This window comes from Haliaeetus albicilla, chromosome 4, assembly GCF_947461875.1.
Source record: "Haliaeetus albicilla chromosome 4, bHalAlb1.1, whole genome shotgun sequence".
In the NCBI taxonomy this organism is placed as follows: Eukaryota; Metazoa; Chordata; class Aves; order Accipitriformes; family Accipitridae; genus Haliaeetus; species Haliaeetus albicilla.
In genome coordinates this window covers 44,692,081-44,719,985 of record NC_091486.1, presented here as the reverse complement: position 1 = coordinate 44,719,985, position 27,905 = coordinate 44,692,081, and the positions used below count along the sequence as shown (strand labels likewise).

At 39.9% G+C, this 27,905-nt stretch overlaps 1 protein-coding gene across 11 annotated transcripts in view; it reads right to left on the bottom strand.

The window, feature by feature from the left end:
• Nucleotides 1-27,905, bottom strand: part of PCNT (pericentrin) — a 108,434-nt gene that overhangs the window by 35,367 nt on the left and 45,162 nt on the right. For 4 of the 11 annotated variants that reach the window (XM_069782264.1, XM_069782265.1, XM_069782260.1 and 1 more), the window contains 9 exons: nt 26,849-26,992; nt 18,350-18,579; nt 17,750-17,869; nt 17,218-17,238; nt 14,300-14,527; nt 10,365-10,535; nt 8,815-8,967; nt 8,053-8,223; nt 6,689-7,810 (listed from right to left, as the gene is read on the bottom strand). In XM_069782264.1, the coding sequence (XP_069638365.1) occupies nt 6,689-7,810; nt 8,053-8,223; nt 8,815-8,967; nt 10,365-10,535; nt 14,300-14,527; nt 17,218-17,238; nt 17,750-17,869; nt 18,350-18,579; nt 26,849-26,992 (2,360 nt within the window). Of the gene's footprint in view, nt 1-3,487; nt 3,644-6,688; nt 7,811-8,052; nt 8,224-8,814; nt 8,968-10,364; nt 10,536-14,299; nt 14,528-17,217; nt 17,239-17,749; nt 17,870-18,349; nt 18,580-23,477; nt 23,517-26,848; nt 26,993-27,905 lie in introns of all 11 variants that reach the window. The other 7 variants (XM_069782258.1, XM_069782255.1, XM_069782256.1 and 4 more) reach the window with 4 other exon arrangements.

Here is a 27,905-nt window from a genome sequence, read left to right as displayed (position 1 = left end):
AAGAAGGCAGGCTGTCCCCCTGCGGTCCACGGAGGTCCACGGTGGAGCAGATATCCACCTGCAGCCTGTGGAGGACCCCATGCCGGAGCAGGTAGGTTCCCGAAGGAGGCTGTGACCCCGTGGGAACCCCGTGCTGGAGCAGGCTCCTGGCAGGACCTGCAGATCTGTGGAGAGAGGAGCCCACGGAGCAGGTTTTCTGGCAGGACTTGTGACCCCGGCTGTGGACCCATGCTGGAGCAGTGTGCTCCTGAAGGACTGCACGCTGTGGAAAGGACCCACGCTGGAGCAGTTTGTGAAGAACTGCAGCCCGTGGGAAGGACCCACGTTGGAGAAGTTTGTGGAGGACTGTCTCCCGTGGGAGGGACCCCACGCTGGAGCTGGGGAGGAGTGTGATGAGCCCTCCCCCCAGGGAGGATGAAGTGGCAGAGATAACGTGTGATGAACTGACCGTAAACCCCATCCCCGTCCCCCTGTGCTGCTGGGGGGGGTTGGATTCTCTAGAATCCGGGAGTGAAGTTGTGCCTGGGAAGAAGGGAGGGGTGGAGGGAAGGTGTTCTGAGATTTGGTTTTATTTCTCATTACCCTACTCTGGTTGATTTGTAATAAATTGAGTTAATTTTCCCCAACCTGAGTCCATTTTCCCTGTGATGGTAATTGGCGAGTGATCTCTCCTGTCCTTATCCCGACCCACAAGCTCTTTGTTATATTTTCTCTCCCCTGTCCAGCTGAGGAGGGCAAGTGATAGAACGGCTTTGGTGGGCACCTGGTATCCAGCCAGGGTCAACCCACCACACATATCATCAACAGGAGGGAAAAAAAAATAATTATCTGTGCAATAAGCAAATGTATTTATGCAGAGCTGACTTTTGTATGGATCAGGAAAAAGGGTAATCCTTGTAGCTGTGTAGATAATCTTCCTACTATCAAATAAATACAAATCAAAACCTGTTGCTTTACCTAACTGGACAAATCTCCTGAACTATCTTAAAGCTTAATTCCTGACCCAGGACACCAGGAAAAAAATTATTAAGAAGTCTACAGATGGTTCCTTTGCCTGCCATTTCAATGCAGGAGAAACTGTCGACAATCTACTTCTAGTCACTGGAGGGAAGAGCAACATGGATTCACATGTCCCATCATGTGAGACACACAGCAGCCGTACATACCAACGTGCTTTATCCTAAATTTTGGTAAGGCCATACTTGTACCTTTTAGTGTCCTGTTCCCACAGGGGTACTCTACCCATTTTTATTTTTTATTTGTTCTAGCACCAAACAACAGACTTAGGTCTCTGCTGATTAGCAACACTGCAGATCATTTCTCAAACTCTGACTCTGTAAAACCAGATACACTAGGTCAGACTGAAGTCTTTCTACCCAAACACCACCTCTGACAGAGGCCAACAGGGAAACACAGCTAACATAGACACAACAGGTGTCCATCCAGCCTGAGGGCTTGAGTATCCAAATGGCCACAGAACCTTTCCAGCATCTTTCCCATAGTGTGAGGGCATGGTCACTGACGAGGCCAAGGCTAGACTTCCACCTTCAAACTGCAGAGACATCTGAATAATGTCAATACTGTGCCACCGAGTATGCAGATACATCCCTGCCTACCTTGCTACAAGGGCTCTCATTTAGTCAGTGTTTGGATATAAAGAGCTTTCTTCCCTTCCCAAGGCCTCTTGAAGCTATTGTTCCTTTTCTATCACCTTAACGCTCTTTTCAACAAGGATGTGTGTCACAGACACCACAGGAAGGCTGCTGTTGCAGAGCCACTGCTTCAACAAGTCCCAAGTGCTAACAAGTGCTAACTTCTGCTTGCTCCAGAAGTCAAGAAGTCAAACCTTTTTTCTGTCTTTCACCCTCTAAACCTGTTACTCACTCCACCTGGAGGCTGACATCCAAATGGAACACCTCGGAACTGCATCATGAAAATACCTTTACTGTCATCCTTATAACCTCAGGGATCCAGTGTGCCATCACCAAGTGATTAAGGAACCCTAAGGCTTCTGCCCCACTCACTGTAATTCCAGGGCTTACTGATGCCATTAATATAGAAACACCTAAGGGAAAAAGTAGGCACAGGTGTGCTCATGGCAAAGGTTGTGCCTCTTCTGTGGCGGGAGGAAGACTCCAGAACATATATTGAGCATGCCAAGCTGCAGCTTCTCTTCTAATGCCTCCATGACTTACACAGAAGGTCTGGCTGTCTTGCTCCCTCTACGTTTTCCATCTCCAGTGCCCCGGGCACTGAATCCTCTCAAAGCCCGCTCCCAAGCTGGCCCACCCACTGCTTTAAGAGGGGTCTGTTTTCCCTCCTTGCTGCCCTTTTTACAACCATCATCCCGAGGAACGTTTAACAGGACTAGAACAATCTTTCTGCAAAGGAACCTTGCCAGACAGCAGAGCTTTTGCAAAGCATACCTGCCCAGCTCCCTGCAATCCAAGGTCTACACATCCCAGGCTGCATACACAGTCAACATCTTTCTGTTTGACAGTTCTTGGGTGGTTTTTCCTTCAATCACTTCATCTAAGTCATTTTAAGATAAAATTACCCTTTTGTCCTCTTAGATTCTGTGGCTAAGAGCCTAAATGATGCACTGTTTGAAAGGATATTTCTTTTAATTTATTTTAAACCTGCCACCATGAAAATTTAATTTCATTCTCCATACCTCTTACATTGTAAGATACAGTGAATAATTGTCCTCTCTCTCATTTTAGACCATCATCTTAATCCTTTTGTGTTGATCGTCCATCTTAGCTGATGAGTCCTAGCCTGTTTTAAGCCTAGTGCTAGCTGCAAGTACTTTACCTTTTTAGCTGCTCCTCCAGCTTTCATTTTAATACATTTCCCAATTTTCAGTTTCCACTTTTATACCCAAGAATAACTGTAGGGGGGTTCTTTGCTGCTCTATTAATGCTGCATTTGTTTATGTTCACTATTACACAACGGCTCTTCAATGTTAACAATTTGAACCAACTCTCATTCACTATTCAGGGTTAGGTAAAGAACTGCTTAATGTCACGTGGGTTTTCTGTCTTGGTACTCGAAGCAGCAGTCATTCCTTTTCCTCTGAAGATGTTCTGTATAGTGGCATTTAGCTAATCCATACTGGAACAAAAGTACCCAAATATTGTTATTTTTCCCCCCTTTCCAGCTCTCAGGCTCATGGTCACTTATCTTGCTCAGTTAGTTGATACTCTAAACCAAATACTGTACTTTTCCTTATACTGGGATGAGCTAGATTCACAGGAAAAGGTCTATCGTAATGAATGCCTGAAGACACAGTAGTTTACTTACTTTGACTCAATATATTCTCCAACTTTGATGATCATCCCTCCTCAACCTACTTTAAAACTTTAGCACTTAAACATGGAAATACATATACTGACATATATACATGAACTTGAACATCACAGAATCTAAGTTTCTACTTGAAGAATTATTTTTAAATCATTTAACTGCCCCCAGAATTCCAGCATACCTTTAAATCCTTCAAAATTTTACCAGTTCTCTCTTCACTGAATCCTAACTCCTTTTTTGCTGAACCTAATTCAGAATTAAGTTCTTCTTTATGAGATGCCATCTTTACAATTAAATACTTTTCATTCTGTGAAGTGTTCATAGCCTTCAACTCTCCCTGCATTGTGTTCAAAGGAGAAATATTTTTTACGTGAGCCATACATAGATTGTGTATTTTCCACACATTCTGAAATTTTATCTACAGTAACTATGATTTAAAAGTTGTGCATGCACCTGACACTGTGTATGTATTTTACATGACAAATGGCATAAATAAGGGAGTTGGCTGGAATTCACACAGCATATTCTGGTAATGTAAGCTTGTAACAAATAATCATTACTAAGCAGAGATCAAGCAGCTGTACTCTTACTCTGGACAAGAGAAAGACAGTGTTGCTGCATGTGATTTCCACCAGAAAGCTGGTAACTGATCTCCATGAATTACTGCTACTACTAAGTGGCTATTACAACTTGAAAGAGACCTATAGAGACAGATAAAAAGCACAGCCAGTGAATCTGGTACATAGTGTATTTGGTTATGGCAGTTATTTATGTTCTTTAAACAGGGATCTAACAATCACTATCTGTATAAGCAACATGGTCCTGTAGACCACTACACTGGAAGTCAGGTGGCTAAGCCCTGATGTGGCCTTGTATACACACATTCAATGGTCTGGTGGACATCGTTCTGCATAGATCATTCAACGCTATTCCCACCTGATCCCTTTTTCTGCGGGACTTCTGAGACAGACCCTGAATGTACAGTATTACCTAGGCAAAAGGCACTGATCCAAACTAGAACTTCTAAGCAAATAAAGCTACAAACACCAGTAATGATCACATGTTTTGCATAGCTACACTCTTCATTTCTGCTTAAAAAATAAACATAAGTCATTTTACATAGTAATTATCCTATCATTTCTTTAAGTAAGGAAAGATGGCATTCAAGTACAATTTAAATAAGATACATCCTAAATACTTCAGTGTAGCTTAAAGATACCAGACAAAAGCCTAATGAAAACCCACTGTTATTACTGAGTAGGTTTTAAAACAAAGAACTGCATCCTATTTTAATTGCTGGGCTATGAAGTAAAATGGCAAAGTAATATGAAACATTCTGTAACATCACAGTAATGCTGCAAGTAGGTTTTTACCATTAGCGATACCAACATTAAAGCACAGTTATTTTGCCTAACTTGGAAATCCAATAATTCTACCTACAAACCATAATTTCTACTTGGTGCTGAAAAGCCATCTTCCCTTCCCACTACAATGGGGCAAGTAGTACAGTTTACGTCAACCACCTTGGGTTTTATACCCATATCATATGCCAGTCAGGACCCCCAAAATCCACACGAGTCTGACACCTAACCTTTTTCCTTTCCTATGCACTCAGAAACTTTTTTCATATAAGCCCTCTTACTAACACTTATCACCTCTGTAAGCCAGCCTTAAAAGACAGTAAGTTGGCATATGACAGACAACTACAGCTCTCTGAAAAACAGGTCATCTGGGTCTTACTGCTTTCCAAAAGTTCACATTAGGTTATCTGGAGCAAATGGTTCTAGAAAAGATTCAGAGTAAATACAAGAGGGAGTCACAGCAAATAAAGATTTCTAAAAAATATGATACATGACAAAGAATTTTCAAGTAGTTCTCCAGGACAGCCATAAAGCATGGTGTCCTGGTTTTGGCTGGGATAGAGTTAATTTTCTTTCTAGTAGCTGGTATAGTGCTATGTCTTGGATGCAGTATGCGAAGAATGTTGATAACACACTGATGTTTTCAGTTGTTGCTAAGCAGTGTTTAGACTAAGTCAAGGATTTTTCAGCTTCTCATGCCCAGCCGGCAAGCAGGCTGGAAGGCACAAGAAGTTGGGACGAGACACAGCCAGGACAGCTGACCCAAACTGGCCAAAGGGGTATTCCATACCATGTGATGTCATGCCCAGTATATAAACTGGGTGAGTTGGCCTGGGGGGAATCGTTGCTCGGGAGCTAACTGGGCATCAGTTGGTGACTAGTGAGCAATTACATTGTGCATTACTTGTTTAGTATATTCCAATCCTATTATTATTATTGTGATTTTATTACTATTATTATCATTATTATTTTCTTCCTTTCTTTTCTATTAAACTGTTCTTATCTCAACCCACAAGTTCCACCTTTTTCCTTCCAATTCTCTCCAGAAGGTGAGCGAGTGGCTGCGTGGTGCTTAGTTGCTGGCTGGGGTTAAACCACAATCCATGGCAAACATAGTCCTAGTAGCTCGGGGTGGGTTAACCTTGGCTGGCTGCCAGATGCCCACCCAGCCGCTCTCTCACTCTCCCTCCTCAACAGATCAGGGGGAGAAAATAAGATGGAAAGAGCTCATGGGTAGAGATTAAGACAGGGATATCACCTACAAATTACTCTCACAGGCAAAACAGACTTGACTTGGGGAAAATTTATTGCCATTAAAATAGAGTTGGATGGCAAGAAACAAAGACAAACACTGAAACAGCTCCCCACCCCACCCCTACCTTTTCTCCCCAGACTCATTTTGTTCCTTCATTCCAAACTGCTCTACCTCCTCCCTTGCAGTGTGAATATCTCCTCTAGCATGGTCTCTTCCATGGGCTGTTTCTCACACTTTTTTTCCCCTCACTTTTCACTGGCTGTGCAGCATTTTGCCCTTTCTTAAATATGTTTTTGCAGCAGTGCCATGCACATGGCTGACAGGCTCAGTGGTGCCCTGCGGTGGAACCAGCTGTGCCCAGCATGAAGCAGCCCCAGCCTTTTCTCATAGAGGCCCCCCTGCAGCTCCCCCCACTGCCAACAACCTTGCCACCTACACCCAATATATACCTTAGGATCCATGCCCAAAACTATATCCAGCTCAGAAAAACTGACTGGATTAGGTTTCCACATGTCTTTGCCCTGTTCTTAGACCTTCCAGGCATCTACCTCTAGCCACTGCTGGAGAAACTACACAAAGATAGACAGACCCTTCAACTGACTCACCACAGCCATTTTTATGCCACAGTATTCATCTTCACCCATTCTTACAGCACTAAAAAGGATAAACTGTAGGGCTTTATATGACACATAAAATTGGATTGTTTAAAAAAACCAAATAATATTATTAAAAAAAAAACAACACTATTAAAAAACAAACAACATACCAGTTTATCAGGAGGGGAAGCCAGTACTGCAAATGACTGATCACCATTTGCTTCCAGTTTTTCCAATTCCTCTGTTCCTTTTTCAAGGGCTTCACCTTTTCTTTCTCTCCAGCAGAATGGCTGGAGAACGTTAGTCTCTTCATGATCATGTTGCTCCTTTGGCTTGCACGACTCCAAGCATGAAACAAGTTCATCTCTTTCCAATTTTAAGGCTTCAAGCTCTTTCACATATGCCTTGATTTGATCTTTCAGTTTTGCCGTGCTACTTTGCAGTTCATTGATTTCTCTCTGATAAGCTACTTCTTTCTCATTCAGTGCTTGCATCTGGAAATGAAGTCTAGAAACTTCTAACTGAAGACTATAAACATCTTGAGCCTGACTTGCATCTCTCTTTTCCAATTCAGTTTGAAGCTCTGCTGCCTTTTTTGTTAAGTACTGCAACTCAGTTGTGTCAGCTTCTTTTTGATCTGCCATTGCCTTCATTTGCATATCTTTCTCTAGAATATTTGTTTCCCTTTCTCTCACAGTATCTTCAAGTTCTGGAATGCGAGAAGTAGTCATCCTTGCTTCAACCTCTCTCTGAGAAAAATGTGTTTGGAAAAGGCTGTACTTTTCCTGAAGTTCATCGTACTGTATTCTCAGAGAGGTTAGCTCTGCAATGTGCTGCTCTGATGACTCTCGTAGTTTTTGGCATTTTTTCTCCAAAATTTCCACTTCCATTTTGAACTGCATTTCCTTCTCTTCCAGTTGCTGCTGCAGAGCTTCTCTAGCAGTTGAGAGAAGCTCTAGTTCTTCCTGAAGTTCTCTCACTTTGGAGAGTAGCAGTGCATTTCTTCTGTTTGGATCAATACCATCCTGACAATCTATCAGTCCTTTCCTCAACTCATTCTGAAGGTTTTCCACTGGCTTTCCCAATGCAAGTTGATAAAAATCATCTTGGTTGTCACTAACTTCATGACATACTGGTCCAAACTGTGCCAGCTCTTTTTGAAGCTTCTCAATTACTCCATGGAGTTGCTCTACCTCTTCATCTTTGTCCTTACGCAGCCTTTCCTGGTCACCACGAAGATGCTCGACAAGTGATCTGAGTTCTTCAATTTCAGATTTTTGGTCTTCCACAACCTGATCAAAAGGATAAGGTCTGAATATTACGGTATGTAGGCAGAATTATTATTGCACATAGAGTTTAAATTACATCTTTTTACTGAATCAGAGCAGGAAGAATTGCACACTTCAGCTGGTAGCTACTCAGAATACTCTCTACTTTCTTAAGAGAATTATCAAATAGATTTCATCTACAATAAGATTCTATATACCTTGCTTCCCTCAAAATAAAGCAATGACCATACAGTAAGTACTCTTACTTTATTCTCCAAAGTATTCTCTAGCTCATGCTGGAGCCTCTTCATCTGCTCATTCAAGTGATCAATTTCTTGATTCTTTTCTTTAAGTAGTGCTTGTGGGAAGGACAAAGCTGAGGAATCATTAATACCCAGGTCCTGATTTTGCTTCACCTGAAGTTGTGTTAGATTTTCCTGATCAGAAAAAACATCAGTCTCATTAAAAGGAATTTACTTTCTCTCCCAGTATAATGGCAGAACAGAACCAAGGGCTTTATTTGAACATTCTCCTCCTTACTACAATGCTAAAGAACTCAAGAACACAACTACAGCTACTTAGTTTAGATTTGTACCACTGGATTAGATTGCCACAACATTTCTGAACATTCAAGGTAAGAGATGAACACTCTAATTGCCAGACTGACAACCAAGCAGTTTTCTAACTTGTAACATTTGCTATGGCTGTAGAGGTCAGGAATGCACACAAAACTGTATAGAGTTTACTAAATGACAACACTGTAGTTCATAATGTATCAGGGCTAGAAAAAAGCTAAGCTTTTTATTTAAATCAAATTACTGTAGAAGATAATGCCATAAGCTCGAACCTAGAGTTTCACAGGGTTTTTGTTCTACGATAACCAGCATTAGCCTTGTAACAGTAATGCAATATTCCCTTGACAAGAGAAACAAACAAATTATCCGTTTAAAATGTCTGAAGACCACAACACTCAAGAAAGGAGGTGTCAGAAGTTTTAGCTGATGCACACTAAAGCTAAGGAAACCTACCTTCAAGTGTGCATTCTCTAACTGAAGTTGGCTGATGCTGGAAGTGCTAAGGTTTTTTTGCATCTCTAACTGCAAGTTCAGCTGCAGTATCTCCTCGTTTTTACTGATCAAATTATCTTTATATTGTCCTAGTTGGTCTAACAAGCTTGCAATCTAAAAATAGAAGAAAATGCATAGTTGTTTCAATTAAGTCCTCTTATTTAAGCAGAAAAGATAAAGCTTCATTCAACACCTTATTTACTGAGAGCAAGTAACTTCAGCAAACTCTATGATTTAAACTCCCTCTAATCAATTTGCATTAATAAAATACTTGAGACATAAAAAGAGAGTAAGAAGCTAATGTTCCAGCTCCTCAGCTGCAAAACCAAAGTACTGCAAAGGTGGTTTTCCATTTTCTTTTAAAAAAATAAAAATCTAACTGCTCACAAAAGATATGTTCATCTGTTCTGATCAAGGCTTGACCACTGATGTAATTTAACATAACAACAGGAGACATGTTAGCATTTGATGTCTAATGTAATCACAAGCAGTTAATATAATCACCATTCCCCTCCTCCTAGAAAATAGAAATTAGCACTGCAGTGCTAATTTCGTAACACAGCAATCAAAAAAGTTCTGAGCATTGACTCCTTCAACCTGTAAAAGAGTCAATAACTACACATTTCTCTGCTTGTAGCTGTTTGAAAGCTTGAGAGCAAAGAGCTATTTGGAAACACTGCAATCTTGCCACCCACAGCTTTGATCATCTCTTCCCTTGATGAGTAGCAAGGTATAGGGGCTTTGACAATGAAAAAGGCTTAGTGGCTCCTGAGGTCAGACTTCTTAAGAGACTTGGAACTTCCATCTGTAAGAAATTAGTCTTTATTATCTTACTCCTCTTGAAACAATGGTGTACAATTAACTGGAGGATCACCCATGTTTGTCTTCTTTGCACATCCTAAACCGGACTGTATGTTTGTATATTACAGATACTACAATAGCTATGTAATATTACATAAACATACGGGGGGGCGGGGTGTATCTGTGCATGTAAATCCAATAAAAGTTCTAAATAATGTGACCAATTACACTGCATTTCAGCTTAGCTTGTCACAAGAACTCATCACTAACTTTCCCTGGCTCACAAAATAGAGGTCAGATGACACTATTATGCATAGTTGCCCTTTCTGTTCTTAGAGGAATTATCACTCACTCTCAAAGTCAAACAAAAATATATCTACCTTCCGCTCCACTTCAACTTTGGAAGGAAAGGAAAAATCAGTTTTCAAGATATATTGATTAATTAGTCTGAAAGCTGATGTGAATCATCACAAGACAGTTTCCAGTGGGAGGGGAGACTGACAGATAGGGGAATGACAAAACAGAACAAAGCAAGAAAAAGGTTAGTTAAGACCAAAGCATAGAGAATACTGGGTAAAAGGGCACATTTACTACAACATCAGTCACTGCATTTTTGAATGGCTTCAATTCCCAGTTACAAGTTTGAACAAAATGTTTCTGCAATTATGTGAGGGAATCGGAAGTCTACAGGACCCTACCAAAACTCTTACCTCTCTCTCTTTCATCTGAAGTGCTTCCTGCTCTGCCTGTAACTGCTCCTTCAGCACTGGGGCAGAACTGCCGTCTGCTGGTACTCTGTGCCTCGCTTCATCCAATTTAGACTGTAGGGCAGAGATCTGAATCAGGTTATTGTACTGTTGTTGTTGTAATGCTTCCTTATCCTGCAATATATAATTTTTTAATATGTTAGAATTTATTGTTGTCAATATACACACCCATCTAACCAGAACAATCCTGCCAAAATACTTCATCATCCCTGACAAACCCCAGTGCAAGAAGAAACATACATAATCCCAATGGCCTATGAAGAAATAGGAATTCAAAACAACTGAATGTTTTTAGCTCACTTAAGTTTTTACCCCTTTATTTTTTCTAACCCAAGTTTAACAACTTCCGAAAATTTAGGATTCGGTGATACGTTACACTTTCTCAATTACACAGTGTTTTGTATGTTTAAGAACCTAAACATCTTGTTCTTGTAGCCATTTCCAAATTTATTATGATACCATATATTTGCCAAGCTAAATTTAAGAGCTGGAGAGTTTTGAGTAGATCAAAAATCTACTACAAATACCTCATGTTAAGTCAGAATGCGAAGCACCAGCACTAAGTTTGTCAGATCTGTGGTCTGTCAAGCTACCATAGTTTCAATTATTTATTTTAAAAACTTCTACTTTGATCCTCCTTCTCTCACAGTCCTTCTCAGCAGTTGGGTCAGTCCAAGGAAGAAAGCTTCACTTGGGAATTCGTCCAAACAGCAAGCATACATACCTGTACTTAATACAACAAAGGAAAGCTGGACAAGAAACCTAAGGCAGTAACTGCCTCTGCTGTTCAACTCTTACTCTGCCCATAGCTCAACACATATACCTCTAACAGAAGGGTTATTTTAGACTCATCATACGATTTGACAAAAAATTAAGTAAAATTTGACCATCTTTTCTCTAATCAAGGGGAACTAAGACCCAGAGCACATAGACAGCATCTTCTGTTCTTGAAATGAAAGAAGCATCAATTACAAAGTTAACGCTGTATCGCAGCATCAAAACAGCATGCCCAAGAACAGGTATTTAAAACAGTTGTCCAAACCTTCACATCCTATACTAAATAGGCCATCTGATTTCCACCCACTAGCCCCCAGCCAGTCCCTGCTGGCTTTCTGGCCAGCTCTGGGGACACTGCAGGCACACACAGCACACAAGAGAAAATTATAGGGGAGACAGCCAGTTAGGGTACAAAGCTGTGTCATTCACACCTAGTATCACTGGCAGGATAAAAACCAAATGTAATAATTATGAAAGCATCACCTGCACTTTTTTGGGTAAGAAAGCACCTATCACAAATATTTTTGTTTGTCCTGAAGGGATAAATGAAAACTTTTCTTGCCCTCACATGAAACCTATGATATTAACCAGCCCCTCAATCATCCTGCTGCTATACATGAAAAGACACACATAACAACAAAACCCAAACAACAATAGAGCCTTTTTTTTGTTTATATCAGCTGAAAATAAGACATTACCCACACCATCTTGGTCACTGACAAAACCCGTCCAGTAACAATGTGCACATCCAGATTCCTGCAGAACTGGGCTGCCTTACCTCAAATGTTCCTGCATTTACTGGACAGCAGAGTTGCAAGTGTGCCATAGCTCATGGTGTCAGCACGGCTCTGCACACAAGAGTTAAGTTTCTCCTAGTGTTCTCCAGTTGCTGTGTTCTGAGGTTGCTACAGTGACCCAGCAAAAACAAGTGGCAATCCAGCCAAAAATCAGAGCTTTATGTAATGTACTTTCACCATAAAAACCTTCTTCTGGATGCCCACGCAGATACAGTCTAATGTGGTATCTTCTTTCACCAATACCAAAATCCATAGGATAGCAGACTCCCTAAATGAGCCCTGTCTCCAAGACCTCAAGCAAAAGGATGAGCAATCCTCCCAGCACAACCCTAACCACAAGCATCAATGTTACATATCAACCAGCTGAACAACTGGAAGGAATTGGACCAAGAAAAAATGAAGACCTGCTTCATGCACATAATGGCAGGATAAATGGATCTGTGAGTTTAGTCAGTGTTCTTCACAAAAAGACACCATTCCATATTCAAAATCACTCTTTCCAGACCTATTTCTCATTAGCACTAGCCTCCATTATCTGTAATACTTACATTTTTTATATGTTGGTATTTGGGGGACAATAAAAACCTCTAATTGCCATTCACATCAAGTATATTTTTACAGAAAAAAATCATGACACGCAACCATTCTTAGAGCTCCATTGGCACTTATTTACTGCACAATATTGCTTCAAGGCAAGCTATTACAATGCCTACAGTTGGCAAACTGAGTAGCATAACCTTGTCTAAAGCCAACGAATTAGTTTCTTGGAAAAAGAGAAAAAACAAAAACAAGAGTCTGAATTTGGCTTATTTAGGATTTTAAAGAAAGACTAATTTACTGGGACATTCAGACAGCTAAAAGAATATTTTGAATTCGCATGGATAAAGAAAGCCTGTTTAACAGAAAGCTGAGATTTCAGAGACAAGAGCAACTTGTCAACAGCACTATCACAGTCTCCATCCACTCCAAGGCAAGCCAGACAGAAAGCTAATGGGCACAGCTTTTGTATGTTTGGATAAAATCACAGAATAGCTTAAGCTGGGAAGGGTCTCTAGAGCAATCTGGTCCAACCTCTGACCCAAAGCAGAACCAGCTTGGCTCTGCTCAGGGCCTTGGCCCTTGGCCAGCTGAATTCTGACCATCTCCAAGTCACAGAGACACCACAGCCACTCTGAGCCCCTTTTTCAACATTTGGCTGCCCCTAGTATGACCATTTCCCCCTAACATTTAATTGGGATTTCCCTTGCTGCAGTTCATGCTTGTATCTTCTCATCCTTTCACTGTGCACCTCCAAGTCTGACTCCATCTCCTCTATAACCTTGTATTATGTGGTTGTAGGCAACAGTAAGATCTCCACCATGCTAAACAAACCCTGTTCTCTCAGCTTCCCCTCAAAAATCATTTGCTCCAGCTCCCTGACCATCTTGATGGTCTTTTGCTAGACTTGCTCCAGTACACCAATGTCTTTCTTGTACATGGGAGTCTAAAACCAAGCAGTTCTCCAAATGCAATCTCACAAGTGCCACACAGATGGGAATAATAGTAACTAATAAACTACAACTGGCTAGTCTATATCATGTTAACTGAAGCCAAAACAAACAAAAAAATTTGTTCACTATTTTTAGAATCAAAAATAATGGAAGCAAGTATTTACAGAATTAGCAATTAAACTAATAAATTTAGTTTAGATCATGCCAATCTCAAATCTTCAAACCTGACAGACACACCAACGATACTTAAACAAGGAAAACTGGTGGGAGGAAACCAAAACATTTAGTTTAAGAAGGTAGAAAACGTTACTCAGATGTTTGGTAAAAGACAAATACTTTTGCTAAATGGAATGTAATTCTTAACTCTAAGGTGTGATTAAATCTGCAGTAGTACCAAAGCACTAAAGAATTTCGGAGTATGGCAAACAGATCTGGCTCCAAAGACACATAGCAAGAAGAGCTACCAATTAAGATAATATGATTTTAAACATAGTTACTTATTCAAGATCCATGATGTTTAATATTCAGTAACATTACCTTCTCAGGAATTTCCAGAGAAGCAAAAGAGCAACTCTGATCCATGCAAACATGACAACTGTCAAAAAGCAGTCTCTGTAGTAAGTAGGCTTATAGTTCATAAAACCAGAGTTTGTTTAAAGCTGTGGCTGTGACACCTGCCATTAATACAACAGTTAAACTCACCACTAGGTGCCAGGGATAGTCTCAAATACCACTTAACACAGTTGTTGAGATCCCCCATGAAGACACTGTCTGCATAATGCCACTCCCATTTAAGTAAATATTTTAAAATTACTTGTTTTAATTCGGTTTCCACTTTCTTCATTTTTTGCAGTTGTTGTTCCAAGTAGTGTACAGTCTTTGAGGCTTCAGTACTGCTGTGCTTCAGTTCTTGTATCTGTGCCACCAGTTTTTCTATCTCTTTATCACGAGCTGCAATTTCTTGGTGTTTTTGCTCCTTTTCTAATAACAGCTTATTGTAATTATCCATCTTCTCTTTTATTTCTGCTTGCAAAGATTCTACCTATACAGAAATCACATTATACAGATATTCAGGCAATCTAACAAACCTCCAATTGGAAGCAAGAGTAATTTCATGGCAAAGCAGGTGGAGTTTTACTATGGACTAAGCTAGTGCTAAAATCTGAGATGAAAGTAAAACTAGATGTGGACAGAAAGGATGAAAAAGTAACTTTATGAAATCATGTTTTCCAAATGCAGCAGCTCTTAAATAGACATTTGATTACTCTCTCAACATTGGCAGTATTCTCACGAAGTACTGGATGAAGGCATACTCTCAAGGCCCAGTGGTCAGCAAAAGGGGCCTTGTGCTGTGTGAGGTTTTTTGTTCGGGTTTTTTGTTTGTTTAAGATTAAAAAAAACAAGATTACATGAATTATTACTAATAGCATTAGATGTATTTCTGTAACCTCAGAACCCTGTTTCACTTCTTCAGGGAATTCAAGTTTAAAGGAAGATACCAAGAACTGAAAGATAAATATGCAGCGTAACATACTCAATGCCTGCGAATCAGACAGATCCACAGCAGTCAACAAAGGAACAGGTACTCTTTTTTCCAAAAATCGATTAAATGTGAATAGGATAACAATTTTGCATTTGAGCTCACTGAGATCCAATCATGCACAGAGCTGCAGGAAAACAGTGACTTATTCATCCCAGTAATTAACATGAAGGCAAGGCTAGGAGCTTTGGTGGGTAACAGAGGCAGGAGAGAACCAAGTGTGACAGACACACTACAGTGGCAGTGATAAAGTCATTAAGCACATTGAAAGCAAGCTCAGATAGGAAAGCAATGGGAAACCTTCTAAAGGAGAAACAATTTGGTCAACACCAATGAGCAAGGAAGATGAGATTTTATAAAATTAATGCTTTGTTCATCAGTAAGTGTCTGAATTTATGCAAATTCCACTTCAATATTATAAAATAAAAATTCTTTGTATTAATGTAGAACTTTACATCTTCAAAGTATTGTACAGATATTACTAAACCAGAAAAAACACCCTCTAGCAAAATACAGAAGGATAGAATTAATTTAGTCAAATTAATAAGCATGGAGAGCATCACAGACTAGTTAGGATACCAAAAGTGATTAACATTACATTTTCTACTGCTTACAGGCACATATACATTTCCTTAATTATGTATATATCTTATTCCCTTCTCATCAGCAATTAATGAACTGTTAAGCATAATGCAGGCCTTACAGTAAAGCTTTTTGGTATAGAAAAATCTCGTAGAAGTCTAATATTTTCTAACGCTATAAAATTCTGGCATCAGAATCTCAGAAACTATGACACACTACACATGAAAAGCATGTTTTTTAACACCACACTGCTAGAAAGCTAGTGCTGCAATCCTGTAGCTAAGAAAGCACAACCTTCACCACCTTCACACACACATCTCAGATGGTAGCTCCCAGTACCAACCAGCACTCTTTTCACAAAATAATCTGACTCACATATACCTTGAGCCTAGAGAACAACTATGAACTTGTTATAACTCCTACATGCAGAAATTAGAAGTTCACTTGAACTGATTTGTTTCAGAGCGAGTTATGCAATTACCAAGGTTACAACTGCATTGAACAACTGTACAAGAACTGTCTAAACCCTGACATTTTATTTTGGCACAGATTGCATGCATACCTCACCCTACCCACAAATGTCACTTGCTTAGTTACCTTCCTTGTGGGCCTTTCTCCAGTTAAGTTTTAATCCTTTCTGAGAGAGATTGCAAAGTTACAGCAGCTAGTCTTAATTTTTTCAGATATTCCTCTTTACTAAGTCACAAGCACACTAGCAACAAACTGTCATCCACCTAACTCCTTGGATAGAAAGCAAGCTGTGGTCTTAATAGTTTGTGTATTTTTAATAACCTGATGTACATCCTTTATGAGTCTGTATGCCCAAGACTGCCACAGAGGTATACCTTCTGGGTACAAACAGATCTTCAACAAGTCATAGAATCACAGAATCATAGAACCGTTTAGGTTGGAAAAGTTCTATAAGATCATCTGATCTTTGCCACAGTGTAACACATAGGCTACGTGAGTGATGTACTCAGAAAATCTTAATGCCAGACAATGGCACTCATGCAAATGAGAAGCTGAGACTGATGCAGAATGATATGTAATCATGCTACTTCTTAAGAAGCCTAATGAATTCTTATCAGGTGCCCTCCAGCATGGAAAATTCACTCTATCAAAGATTCAGTTGTTCCTACAAGATTTGCTTCTCTAACAACAAGGTACACAATTTCATAAGCTATACATAATTTTATTTCCTTCTATTCATTTTAGTAGTATACACATTGAAGTTTTGTTAAGAGCAGGGCCACAAACAAAAGCTGAGGGCTAAGGCACAGTATATCATCGTAATTCCATTATCTTTGTTTCATACTCCAAACCTCAAGTTCTCCTTTCATGCCAAAAAGCTCTTTTACAGTAAGTAACTGCCTGTGATATATCTGAGCAATAAGCCAGGAGAATGAAACTTATGTACAGGAAATAAAATTGAAAGCGGTTCCTCACTCCCTGCAAGAATTCTGCCACCCTAAAACATGTATCCTTATCTCCAAGTCAAGCTGAAGCAGCCTTGATATATCAAGAACAGGAAAAAATGCCAAAGCAGATCTAATTAATAGAAAGAAGGAAAAGGAAAGAAAAGTTAGAGATGTTCATGCTGTTTTCCATACCTGTAGAATCAATTCATAGTTCTGTATAATGTTCATTTACGTGAAAAAAACAAAAACAAAAAGCAAAAGTTAATCTTTGAAACCAAGCATCAAACAAATGAACATGTGAAAAAAAGGACTGATTTATAAATATAAATAGGACAAGGCATGCAAAGAGCATCTCTTACTACAACTGGTATAGCTAAAAAACCTAAACATGTTTAGAACACAGAAGCAGTCACTCAGCTGTGCTCTGTAGAGCAGAGTGTCTGTATTGTTGTCCTCCTCAGCTAATTTAATCTATGCTCATAGGCTGTGAAACTTTACTGTAATGCACATCCAACATTTCTTTCCATCTCCGTAAGAAATAATGCAAGTACCCTCTCAGTGCCTATATGTAGTCCAGTCAGTTGGAGAAAAATCCACTTGCTGGATGACAACAGAGCTAAAAAAAAAAAGTCTCTCAAGAGCCAGTCCCCCAAGACAATACAGATTTTGGTATTTTAATTGTAGTAAACAAACTCTTTTGGCAACTAAGTGTGATTTTACTCACCCTATACTCTCTGGGCTCTCCTGACGTCTGCGATTTTGCTGAAAGTTTTAACTGTTCTTCCAGTTTCTGAATTTCCTGCTGAAAATCATCACGTTCGTGTTCCCTTTCTATAGCTTGTTCCTGTAAACCCAACCAGACATAATGAAAATCTTTTTAAAGAAACTTTTCATTTAATTAAAATATTGAGTACAAGAAAAATGTGGTGATTGTTTTTGTGGTGAAGAAACTATGCTCACTTAAAAATAATTAACCTCTTTTAGTAGTCCTAAAAGCATAGCTAAAATTACAAGGAACGACAAAAAACCCCAACCTTTCTGGCTCCAATGTATATACAAACTACAAATTAGCAATTAATAAAAAGAAAAAAAAAAATCCTGTAATACTACCGAAAGGTAATTAAAAAACTACCTTAAAAAAAACCAAAACAAAACAAAACTAAACCCAAAGAGTCGAGTCTTTTATAAGACTAGAATACCAAAGCCTTAATTTCAAACAAAATGGAAAGTATCCCATTTTAGGAACCATCTTCCAAGTCTCAATCACTAGGATGAATATTTATCACGTCTAAAGCCATGGAAATATGGTACCAAGCTTACTTACATCCATGAATTGCCGCTGGTTTTTAAGCTGTTTTTCAAGAACTTGAATTTGCTGTTTTAATTCAGCAACCTCCAATAACTGTGTAGCCAGGTCTTGATTACTATGCAGCTGTTCTTCCAGTTCCACCTCCAAAACTTTCATTTGAGAGCGTAAATTGGAATGGTCCTTTTCTGCCTGACACTGAAGCTCTAATTTCTCCTTTGCTAAAAATTCTACTTCCTTCAGTAGACCTGGACAGGAACGCAAAAATAACAACAAAGTTGTCAGTGCAGGGTACAAAAATCAAATTGAGTTTAAGATGAGATTAAATTCAGGTACTTTGGACAGCATCAAAACCAAGGAAAAAAAATCTCCTGAGATGGTCTGTAAGCGACACAAAACGAAGTGTGATACTCGGCTGCCCACTGTGTCTCTGAAAGCCATCTCTGTTAAGACTACTGTACAACATAGTAAGGAGGACATGGGCATCTGTTCTCAATCCCAAAGTGAATCCTGGTTGGAGATATTCTGAGCACATAGAAAGCTTTCACCTTCATCACCCCTGGAGACCTCACAGTTCCAGAAAGCCCCATCTCACCTGACCAGGAGTCCTTCAAATTCCCTCCCTAGGTCCTTGCCCTCTCAACCCTGGTTCCACACTCCTCCTGCCCCAGAGACTCTTTCCAAACCACACCAGATCCTCAATCCTCCAAATTCACTCCACTCCAGATGTGCTCCATGCCTAAGTTTAAGACCCACACCCCACTTTCAGCCACCTAGTCTCTCATACCCATCCTTCCAACTGCCCCATCCTTCATTATTCCCATCCTTCATTATTCTATCCTAAAATTCTTGCCACCCCTTCCATCCCAACTTCCCACCTCACTTCAAATCTCTTCCCAATCAAGCCATCCAATACTGAATCCTCAATTCCTCCAAACTGTCGTGCCAAGATCCTCCTTAGAGCTCCAACAACCAGTCTCAGGTCAGCCTCTCAATTACTCCTCTGCCTCATGCCGTGCCAGATACTGCTACTGACATCTACCCTGTTGAGTTAGCACCCAGACCATCTTTTTAGGGGTAACCGGTGCCCAGGCCTACCCTGAAGCTAGCTGCTATGAGAAAGCGAAGTCAATATTCTTCTCTGAACCTGAATGGGGATTAAAACCCAGAAAAAAAAAATCACGCTTACAGAAAATCAGTCCAGTTCTGAGGTTACAAAGGGAAGAAACACCTGGGAAAAAGATGGGACGTATTTGCCCTATATAGACTGCAAAAGGAAAACAACAACTATGAAAACATACATCGCTCAAGATTATTTAAGTTATCAAGAGCTAATTTATACCTACAAACTGCATTTTCAGTCAGTTGGACGCATGGAATACACTGTTTAGGAGACCCAAAGTGAGACTCTACTGTGAAGGCACCTGGAGCAAAACTATTTTAATGCGAATATAGCTAAAAGCTATCTGTGAATATAACGTGAATATAGCTGAACACGAAAACAGAAGTCCAGCTCTTTAGTATTTAAAGCAAGGTCCTACAAAAGCTCATTATTTCACTTTTCAAATGTTCCATTATTCAACTTAAATGTTTTCAGTCATAGAATAAAGGTAAGTCTATGATTCTAACAAGGACCTTAACTGGTCATCCAGCTCAGTTCCCAGAATGGGACAATTCCCTTTTCCAAGCATGATCAACTCAACCCAAATGATTTCTGACCTAACATCTTTTTAAGTTGCTGCTACAAAACTTCAAAAACTGAAGTGATACCACAGCCTCCTTACATCTTTTCTAGTGCTTCACTATCCAAAACAGGCCAAGAACATGAACATTTTTATGTTCATGATTAAGAGGATAAGCATCACAAGCTTAGAATGATGCAATAGCATTTACATTAAACATTGGGGAAAATGTCACTGTGGTGAGGATAATGGAACAGAGTGTGCCAGGACTGTGAAGTCTGTCTCTGGAAATTAAAGAGGCTGGACAAAAAGAAACAAGTAGAGAAGATTCTGTTTTGGGTCAAAAATATGGACTAAATGAGCTCGAGGTCCACAGCAACCCTATGATGCCATGATTTAGTCACCCTAGTCTCTTACTGTAGCAACTGCACTTTCTCTGCATTAAGACAATATTAAAATATTCAATATAAAACTAAGAGGTTAATTGAGCAAAAGAAAACTGAGCAGATATGGAACTGTACCAGATTCTTTAACCATTTGTCAGATTTGCTAAGCACCTATGGTAGCTTTTGAAACCAACTGAAATGGACACAAAATTGCTTATCAGTCACTTGAATTCTTTGAGATGCGTAGCATACATGTACATTGCCAATGTGAGAGCATGACACGCACCAGCTGAAGGGAAAAAAAAAAATCCACAACCTTTTGCTTTGCAGTCACTCTAGACAACATGTTAAGAGCCCTACCCTCCCTTACACAGGGGTATGCTGGCACTGGGCTTCTCCTGCCATTTTAAGTTTGCTATTGGCTGATAAATACAACTCACAGGATTAAAAAAGGACTTTGAGGAACTGCTGGAGATACACAGACCACATATTTCAAAAAGGTCTAGTCCTGGTACGTACTTTCGGACTTTGAGTGATAATCCACAACTACATTCCAACTACATTTTACTCCAAGCACTAATTTTGCAAACTCACAACTACCAAGAGCAGTATCTCAGATGCCCACATAACACAACAACTGTGCAGTCGCCTGTGCCACGCTCCCTGCTTTTTCTAGCACAGTGCTAAATAATCACATGAACTAAGTAAGCTTCAAGCTTCCTAATCAAACATTCATCGAGTTGTGGATGTAACTCAGGCTCCGGCAGAATGCATGCAGGTAAACAAAGAGTCTCCCCCAAAGCAATTTCTCTCACAACTCACTTGGAGCTGTAATAGCCTCATGCTATCAAGGAGATGCAACACAGCAAGTTGAACCACACCAAGGCTGAAACACACAGTCCAGAAAAAAGCGACGACAGTCTGAATTCCATTTGGAGACTGAATCCCAGCCATAGCTGCACAACAGGGAATATCTTTTACCAAGTGCTGTGTTTTGCCAGGCAGGAGATGTGAATAAAATACCACTCTACTGTATTTTGCTTATACATGGTGCACAGAGGAGGGCAAGGTATAGAGTACAGATATATGTGCACCCACAGGAAGGGCACGTATGCAGACTGACCCCTTGAGAAAAGAACTAATGCTTTTGTGAAAACAAGCACAGGAATTTTTCCTTCTATATCCTAAGAAACATAATCGTTAATGAGTTGAGGGCTTCTTTTTAGGTTCAAAAGAAATACTATTGCTTTCTGAGGAACAAAATACTGATTAGATAAAACGGAAATAAACAGTCACGGTCACCTCCTCAGACAGAAATGCAAGTTAATGGAAAAAAATCATTAGGCTAACAGATTTTTACATGGAATTAAAAATGTTTCAAAGAAAGCAGGTATCAAATTTTGGCAATCTCAGTAAGTGTAAGCTGTTTGAGCCATTTTTAATTTTTTTTTTTTTTTTTTTTTTTAAGCACATGTTCTCCAGGTCTATAAATACAATTTCAAGCAACATGAATAGATCATCAGATCACAATTTGTTTCTTTGTAGGGACAAACCTGCTATTTTATTAATGCTAATTCAAATCATGCAATTCCACTTTGGTAATGCCCCAGCACACTCCTCCCCTCTCCCAAGATCATCATTAGCAAACGCCAAGCTCCATTCTAAGTGCATTGTATTAGCGAGGCCATTCTACTCACATTAGTACCCCACATCAAAAAAGGGAGAAGGAATTCCTTTTCAAGGAATAAGCCACGTCAGTGAACTCCAAACAATGTGATTTTTGTTTAGTGTATGTTCCACATATTACAAACAATGCCAAACCAGAGGAAGAGTACTACAGATGGCTGGGGTGGGAGAAAGGGGGCAAATTTTAGGGCTCAGCACTTGCAGCAAATGCAACTCTTCATGTTCTAATGAGCTACTGGTAAGAGCTGGACTGCAGCTACCAGGAGAATGTCAATCCCCAATTCCACTCTAACCAGCTAAGTTATACATTTGCTGCGAGCAGCAGCAAATTTAAGGACAGCGAGGTGGTCACCAAAAATATGTTAAATAAAGAGAGTGCTTGAGGGAGATCTGAATGGACAGAAGGAATAAAGATACAGTAATGGGCAAGACCACCCAGTGCAGCTTTTTAACTCTAATGGGAATTTACCTAGATAATTCATTTTTATTCACCTGAGGGACTTGGTTTGCCTTTGGGGGAAAAGAAAAAGTCCAGAAACAAGAGACAGCGAATATGCAAGAGAACACATCTACGAATATATATATATATGCATATAAATAAAATCTATTTAAGAATGTGGTAAGAGAATTATATTTTGAGTACACCACAAGACATAATCATGGCAGCTATGAATTTATCAGATCTAAATGTTTGCTACTCAGGAGTTAAGTATACACAGTTTCGTTTGGGGGGGGCCTTTTTCAATTTGGCACCTACAAATTTTACTTCAGCATTAGACTTCCAAAGTCAGTGGAAAACTCTACAGATCCTTCTTGCTTGTTTTTGGTTTCATCTTTGCTCCCATTACTAGCCTTCCTTACCATTCTGCTCTCCCCTTCTTTTTTCTGATCTACCTATCCATTCAATTACATTTCTCCAGTCTCCCTTAGACTTCATTCAGTTCTTGCTGTATGTTTTTTTAGCTCACCATTTTACATCACCTCAAATATTTTTTGTTTTTCCCCCCTTTAAGTTAATTTAATCATTCTGATAGCCTACTGTGTATCATTAGAAGCTCATAGCAAGCTTACAACCCACTCCATCCCCTCAAAAGAAAAATAAAGCTGGCAAACATGAAGATAATGTCACAATGCACTTTAAGCCTAACAGCAGCAAAACATTTTTTCCTTTAAATATTGATCAGTGAACTGAATATTCTTAGTTTTAGTTGTTTTCTGATGCATCACAGAAGTCATAACTATTTTTTGCCAAGATATTCATAATCCCAGTAATTTGTTGGGCCTATTCATGAAGTACTATTCCTCTTAGTTAAAATAAAGTCAAACCTATCAATTCATTCACTCAGTGTCACAGCAACACAAACCAGAAAAAACCCACACATCATTACAAACCTGAACCTTCTTTTTGTGCTACATTAGCAATAGGTGTTCCTAGAAATCAAAACACACAGACATGTACAAGACAAGAATAGGACATTGTGATCCATTCCATCTTCTAAATCACCAAAAATTCATATGTAATACAGAGATGGTGCCTACCTTTTATTCGGCAGAAATGCATTTCATCTTTATTATGACACAAAGCTCCTGATGACGTACGTTGATCCATGTCTATAATTGGACTAGAGCTACTATAGAAATGGTTTTACATTATAACCATGCAAGTTTGTTGCAACATTTTTGGCTAGTCACTTACACATTTTCTAAGACAATCAATATTCTCTTTTTGCAATTTTCCCCATACAGAGATGGAATAATTAATGCCTCAGGCCCCCCTTTTAGTTCCTGCCAGTGGATTCAAAGCAGGATTCAGTCCAGCAGGACCCACTGGCACAGACTTACAGACTCTGTCATACATTTCCATGACATACAGATGTACTTGTGTTCAACAATATCATGGAATGATTTTGTGTTTCCTGTGGGACATATTACTCAATGCCATAATCACTGTTGTAAAGCAAGCACAACATGCATATAGTTCCAGTTACAGCCCCTGAATCTGTTTATGTTCTGCTGTCTTTCCCCTGAGGAAAAGAGGTCTTCTCCCACCACCTCCTCTGCCTACAGGGGCAAACAGACATAAGCTCTGTAAGCCAGGGCAATCTGCACAAGACCACTATTCAATTTTCTCTTAAGGTAATAGTAAGATATTATTAAGATGCCATATGAGAGGTCAGAGAAGGACACAACTTTTAACACTAACATAAGTACTGTACTTTTTAATAAGGCCAGTAGCATTAGGACAAGGCTTAATGGTTTTAAACTAAAGAGAGTAGATTCAGGCTAGATATAAGGAAGAAATTTTTTACGATGAGCATAGTGAAACACCGCAGCAGGTTGCCCAGAGAGGTGGTAGATGCCCCATCTCTGGAAACATTCAAGGTCAGGTTGGATGGGGCTCTGAGCAACCTGATCTACTTGCTGGTGAAAGGGCTGGAAGGAATGTCCTACGAGGAGCAGCTAAGGACTCTGGGTTTGTCTATTTTGGAGAAAAGGAGGCTAGGGGCGACATCATTGCTCTCTACATCTTCCTGAGGAGAGGATGTGGAGAGGGAGATGCTGGTTTATTCTGCCTGGTGTCTGGTGAGAGGACGCATGGGAATGGTTCAAAGCTGTGCCAGGGGAGGTTTAGACTAGACAGTAGGAAGTATTTCTTTACCAAGAAGGTGGTCAGACCCTGGAACCCTTTACCTAGAGAGGTGGTTGATGCCCCAAGACTGTCAGTGTATTAAGGGCATTGTCCAAATGCCTCTTAAAACATGCTTTCGCTTCAGGGCTGACCAAAAGTTGTCAGGCTAGTTGCTGGACTAGGTCCCTTGTTGTAGGTCCCTTCCAACTGAAAATATTCTATTCTAGTTGAAGATGTCCTGCTCATTGCAGGAGGGTTGGACTAGATGACCTTTAAAGCTTCCTTCCAACCCAAACCATTCTATAACTTCATGTACAACATGAGATTTTGATTGCACTATATATGAAAGGTTGAGTGCAGAGTCAAAAGGAAGAACATGGAAGGGTGGTGAGCAAGAGCAGGATAATGGTAGAGTCAAGAGTCAGAAGAGAGGTGAAGAGCAGCAAGGTGAAGAGAAGAGGAGAAGGTGAGGTGGGGGAGAAGCGAGAAGCAAACAAAAGTTGCAGAGGAATGATACAGTAGGGCTGAAAGTCAGTCAGAAGTCTATAACAGAGGCTCCTGAGAAGTGGACAGCTAATTGCAATGTATAGACTGTGTCCAAACACACCCCTCCTATAGAATTTGGGTCCATACCCTGAAACCTAGAGTCTTACATTCCTCTACTACTGACAATGGAGAAATTCACTAGAAAACAGTTTCTTGCTGTCTTTATTTCTGACCTAAGTATGCACTATGTACAACTATCTGTTATGCAGTCTGCTCAGGCAGTAAAGATCTATGCAACATAGCTGAAGGTGGCATTGTGGTGACATAGCTGAGGGTAGCATAATGTTGGCATTAGCAGAAGTAGAAAGGCAGTGATCCCAAATGATAAAATTTCTACTGGAAGATGATACAGAGAAATTCACTTATAGGAGTGCTAGAATGACATTAAGGCTGCAAATTCAAGAAGTCTAAACTACATAATTCTATTTAAATGATTCACAGATTCATCATTAAGAACCAGTATAACCTAGTCTTGAGATCCTGCATAGTGCAAGTCACATAACATCTCTGAATTTTCTTCTGTGAACCAAAACAATATCTTACATGTAAGCCAGCTATATTACATGTAGATTCTTCCGGGTCTTTATTAAATCACTGCTGTCACTGCCAAAATGTGCGTTCCTTCATTTGCAGTGTGAGTTATCACAGCATCAACTTCCACTCATTGAGTGTTACCAGACTCCACCCAGTATGTTAGAGAGTTCCCCCCATCCTACTCCACTTCCCTACACAAGCTCCCTTCAGTTAGCTTACATCATATCACACACTCTGTGAGGCTGAGGAAGTGATGGAGTGGGGGAGGGAGTTATGTAGATTGCTTATTTGCACCTACTTATCTGAGTTTGATTTGGTATTTCAGTCGCTGTCTGTGGCTTGCAGTGAGTCACCCTTTATACAAAAATTTAAGATACTTGCCTCACTTTATCCACTCCAACAACACTACCTCATCCAGCTTTTTCAACCCATATACTTTCCTTTAAAAACCTAAATAGGCTTTGAGCTTGACCATTAAAACCTTTCCACAGTCACCTTTATTGGTCATGTGTGTGTGTCTTGATAGGACAAGGCTGGGGAGCAGGGGAAAAGCTTATGTATGAAACTAAGTACACATCACCACCACAATTTTTTCATAATTCAAATAACCTTCCAGGAGTATTTTATTTCTTCCGTCATTATTAAGCTACCTCCTTAGTCCTGGAGGCTGTCAAAAGCCTTGAAGCTCAAACTCTTCTCTTTGACTGCAGTGTCAAATAACCAGCATTTCAGTTACTAACTAGGTGCCTATTATCTGTTGCAACTAACTACCTGTACTTAATACATGCCTCTTTTTCAGACACTTTCCATTTCTAACTAAACATAAGACTGCAGTAGTACTCTTCACTAACAGTATTACTGTCTTAGAAGCAAAGAACCAGCTGCTTTATTTTATTTTCTGCTTTTACAGGAAGACCCTGGTAACCTCTGTACCAGACTGAGCTGCTCACTAGGTCATCAAACCAAAGACTGATACAGTATAGAAACACACTGCAGTGTGCCCTGACAGGACACAATTTTGTTTTCCACTAACAGTGTCATACCCACTCCTCACCAAGAATTGCTTGCTCCTGGGTTAGCTCCTGGAAGCGTTCACGCATATTCTCCAGCTCCACAACAAGGCGACGTTCAGATTCCTCTTTCAGATTCAAGGCCTCTTCCAATGCAGCTTTTTCTGCAACATAGCCTTCGATAATGCCTAAAATCCCAAGTTAGAATGCGAATAAAACAATAGACAAACTCATCTATTGGAAAAAAGCATCCTGAAAACATGAGTAAACAACTTTTTGCAAACAATGGAAGGTGATATAGAAAGAAAGAAGTGCTAGATGACTTAAATTTATACTGTAGCTAGGCTTTGTGAAGTATCTTAAGGAATAAAATGTACTAGTTAATGTATTCTAACAGGTTTTATGAGGCTGCCATGTCACAAAGTGTCCCCAAGCACGTAGAATGTACATGGGGATCACTAAGCCTTGATGGCCTGGGATCACCTCACAACATAGGACAGCCTGACACAACTTCTGCTGGGGGATGAGGTTCGAAGAAACAGAATCTCCAGAAAGTAAGATCAAATTCAGAGCCCAAGAAATCCAGGAATGATTCACAGAAAGGAAAGAAACAGAATTTTGGAAAGACTAAATAAGCCTAAAGGGGTATGACTGAGAAGAGGAATGGAAAGCAGATGCCATGATTAGGGAGAGAAGCTCAGCTTGAAGGACATGGAAACCCTCAAAGATTCTCCTACATAAAGGCAAAGACCTCAAGTCGTAATCTTCACAAGGGGGAATCAAACTGACGATATGCAGTCTGTGATAGCATTGAGATCAACAGCCTCAGCCTTTTTGTCTCTTCTTACAGAATCTCTTTATGCCTGCACTACCACCATCAAACATTGCTCTGGTTCATGCTGAAGCCTTCCAAGGTCAGACAGGTGGACTGATTTACACTGGGAGTATATCTTCTTTCCAATAGTCCAAGCTCCCATGTTTAGACATGCAGGAATGCAAACTGCTGTTTTAAAAATTACGGTATTTTTCACATGCAGTCAATGGTATAAGCATAGGACTAAGCACTATCATGCTTGCCCCAGGGAAACACATGAAGAGAAT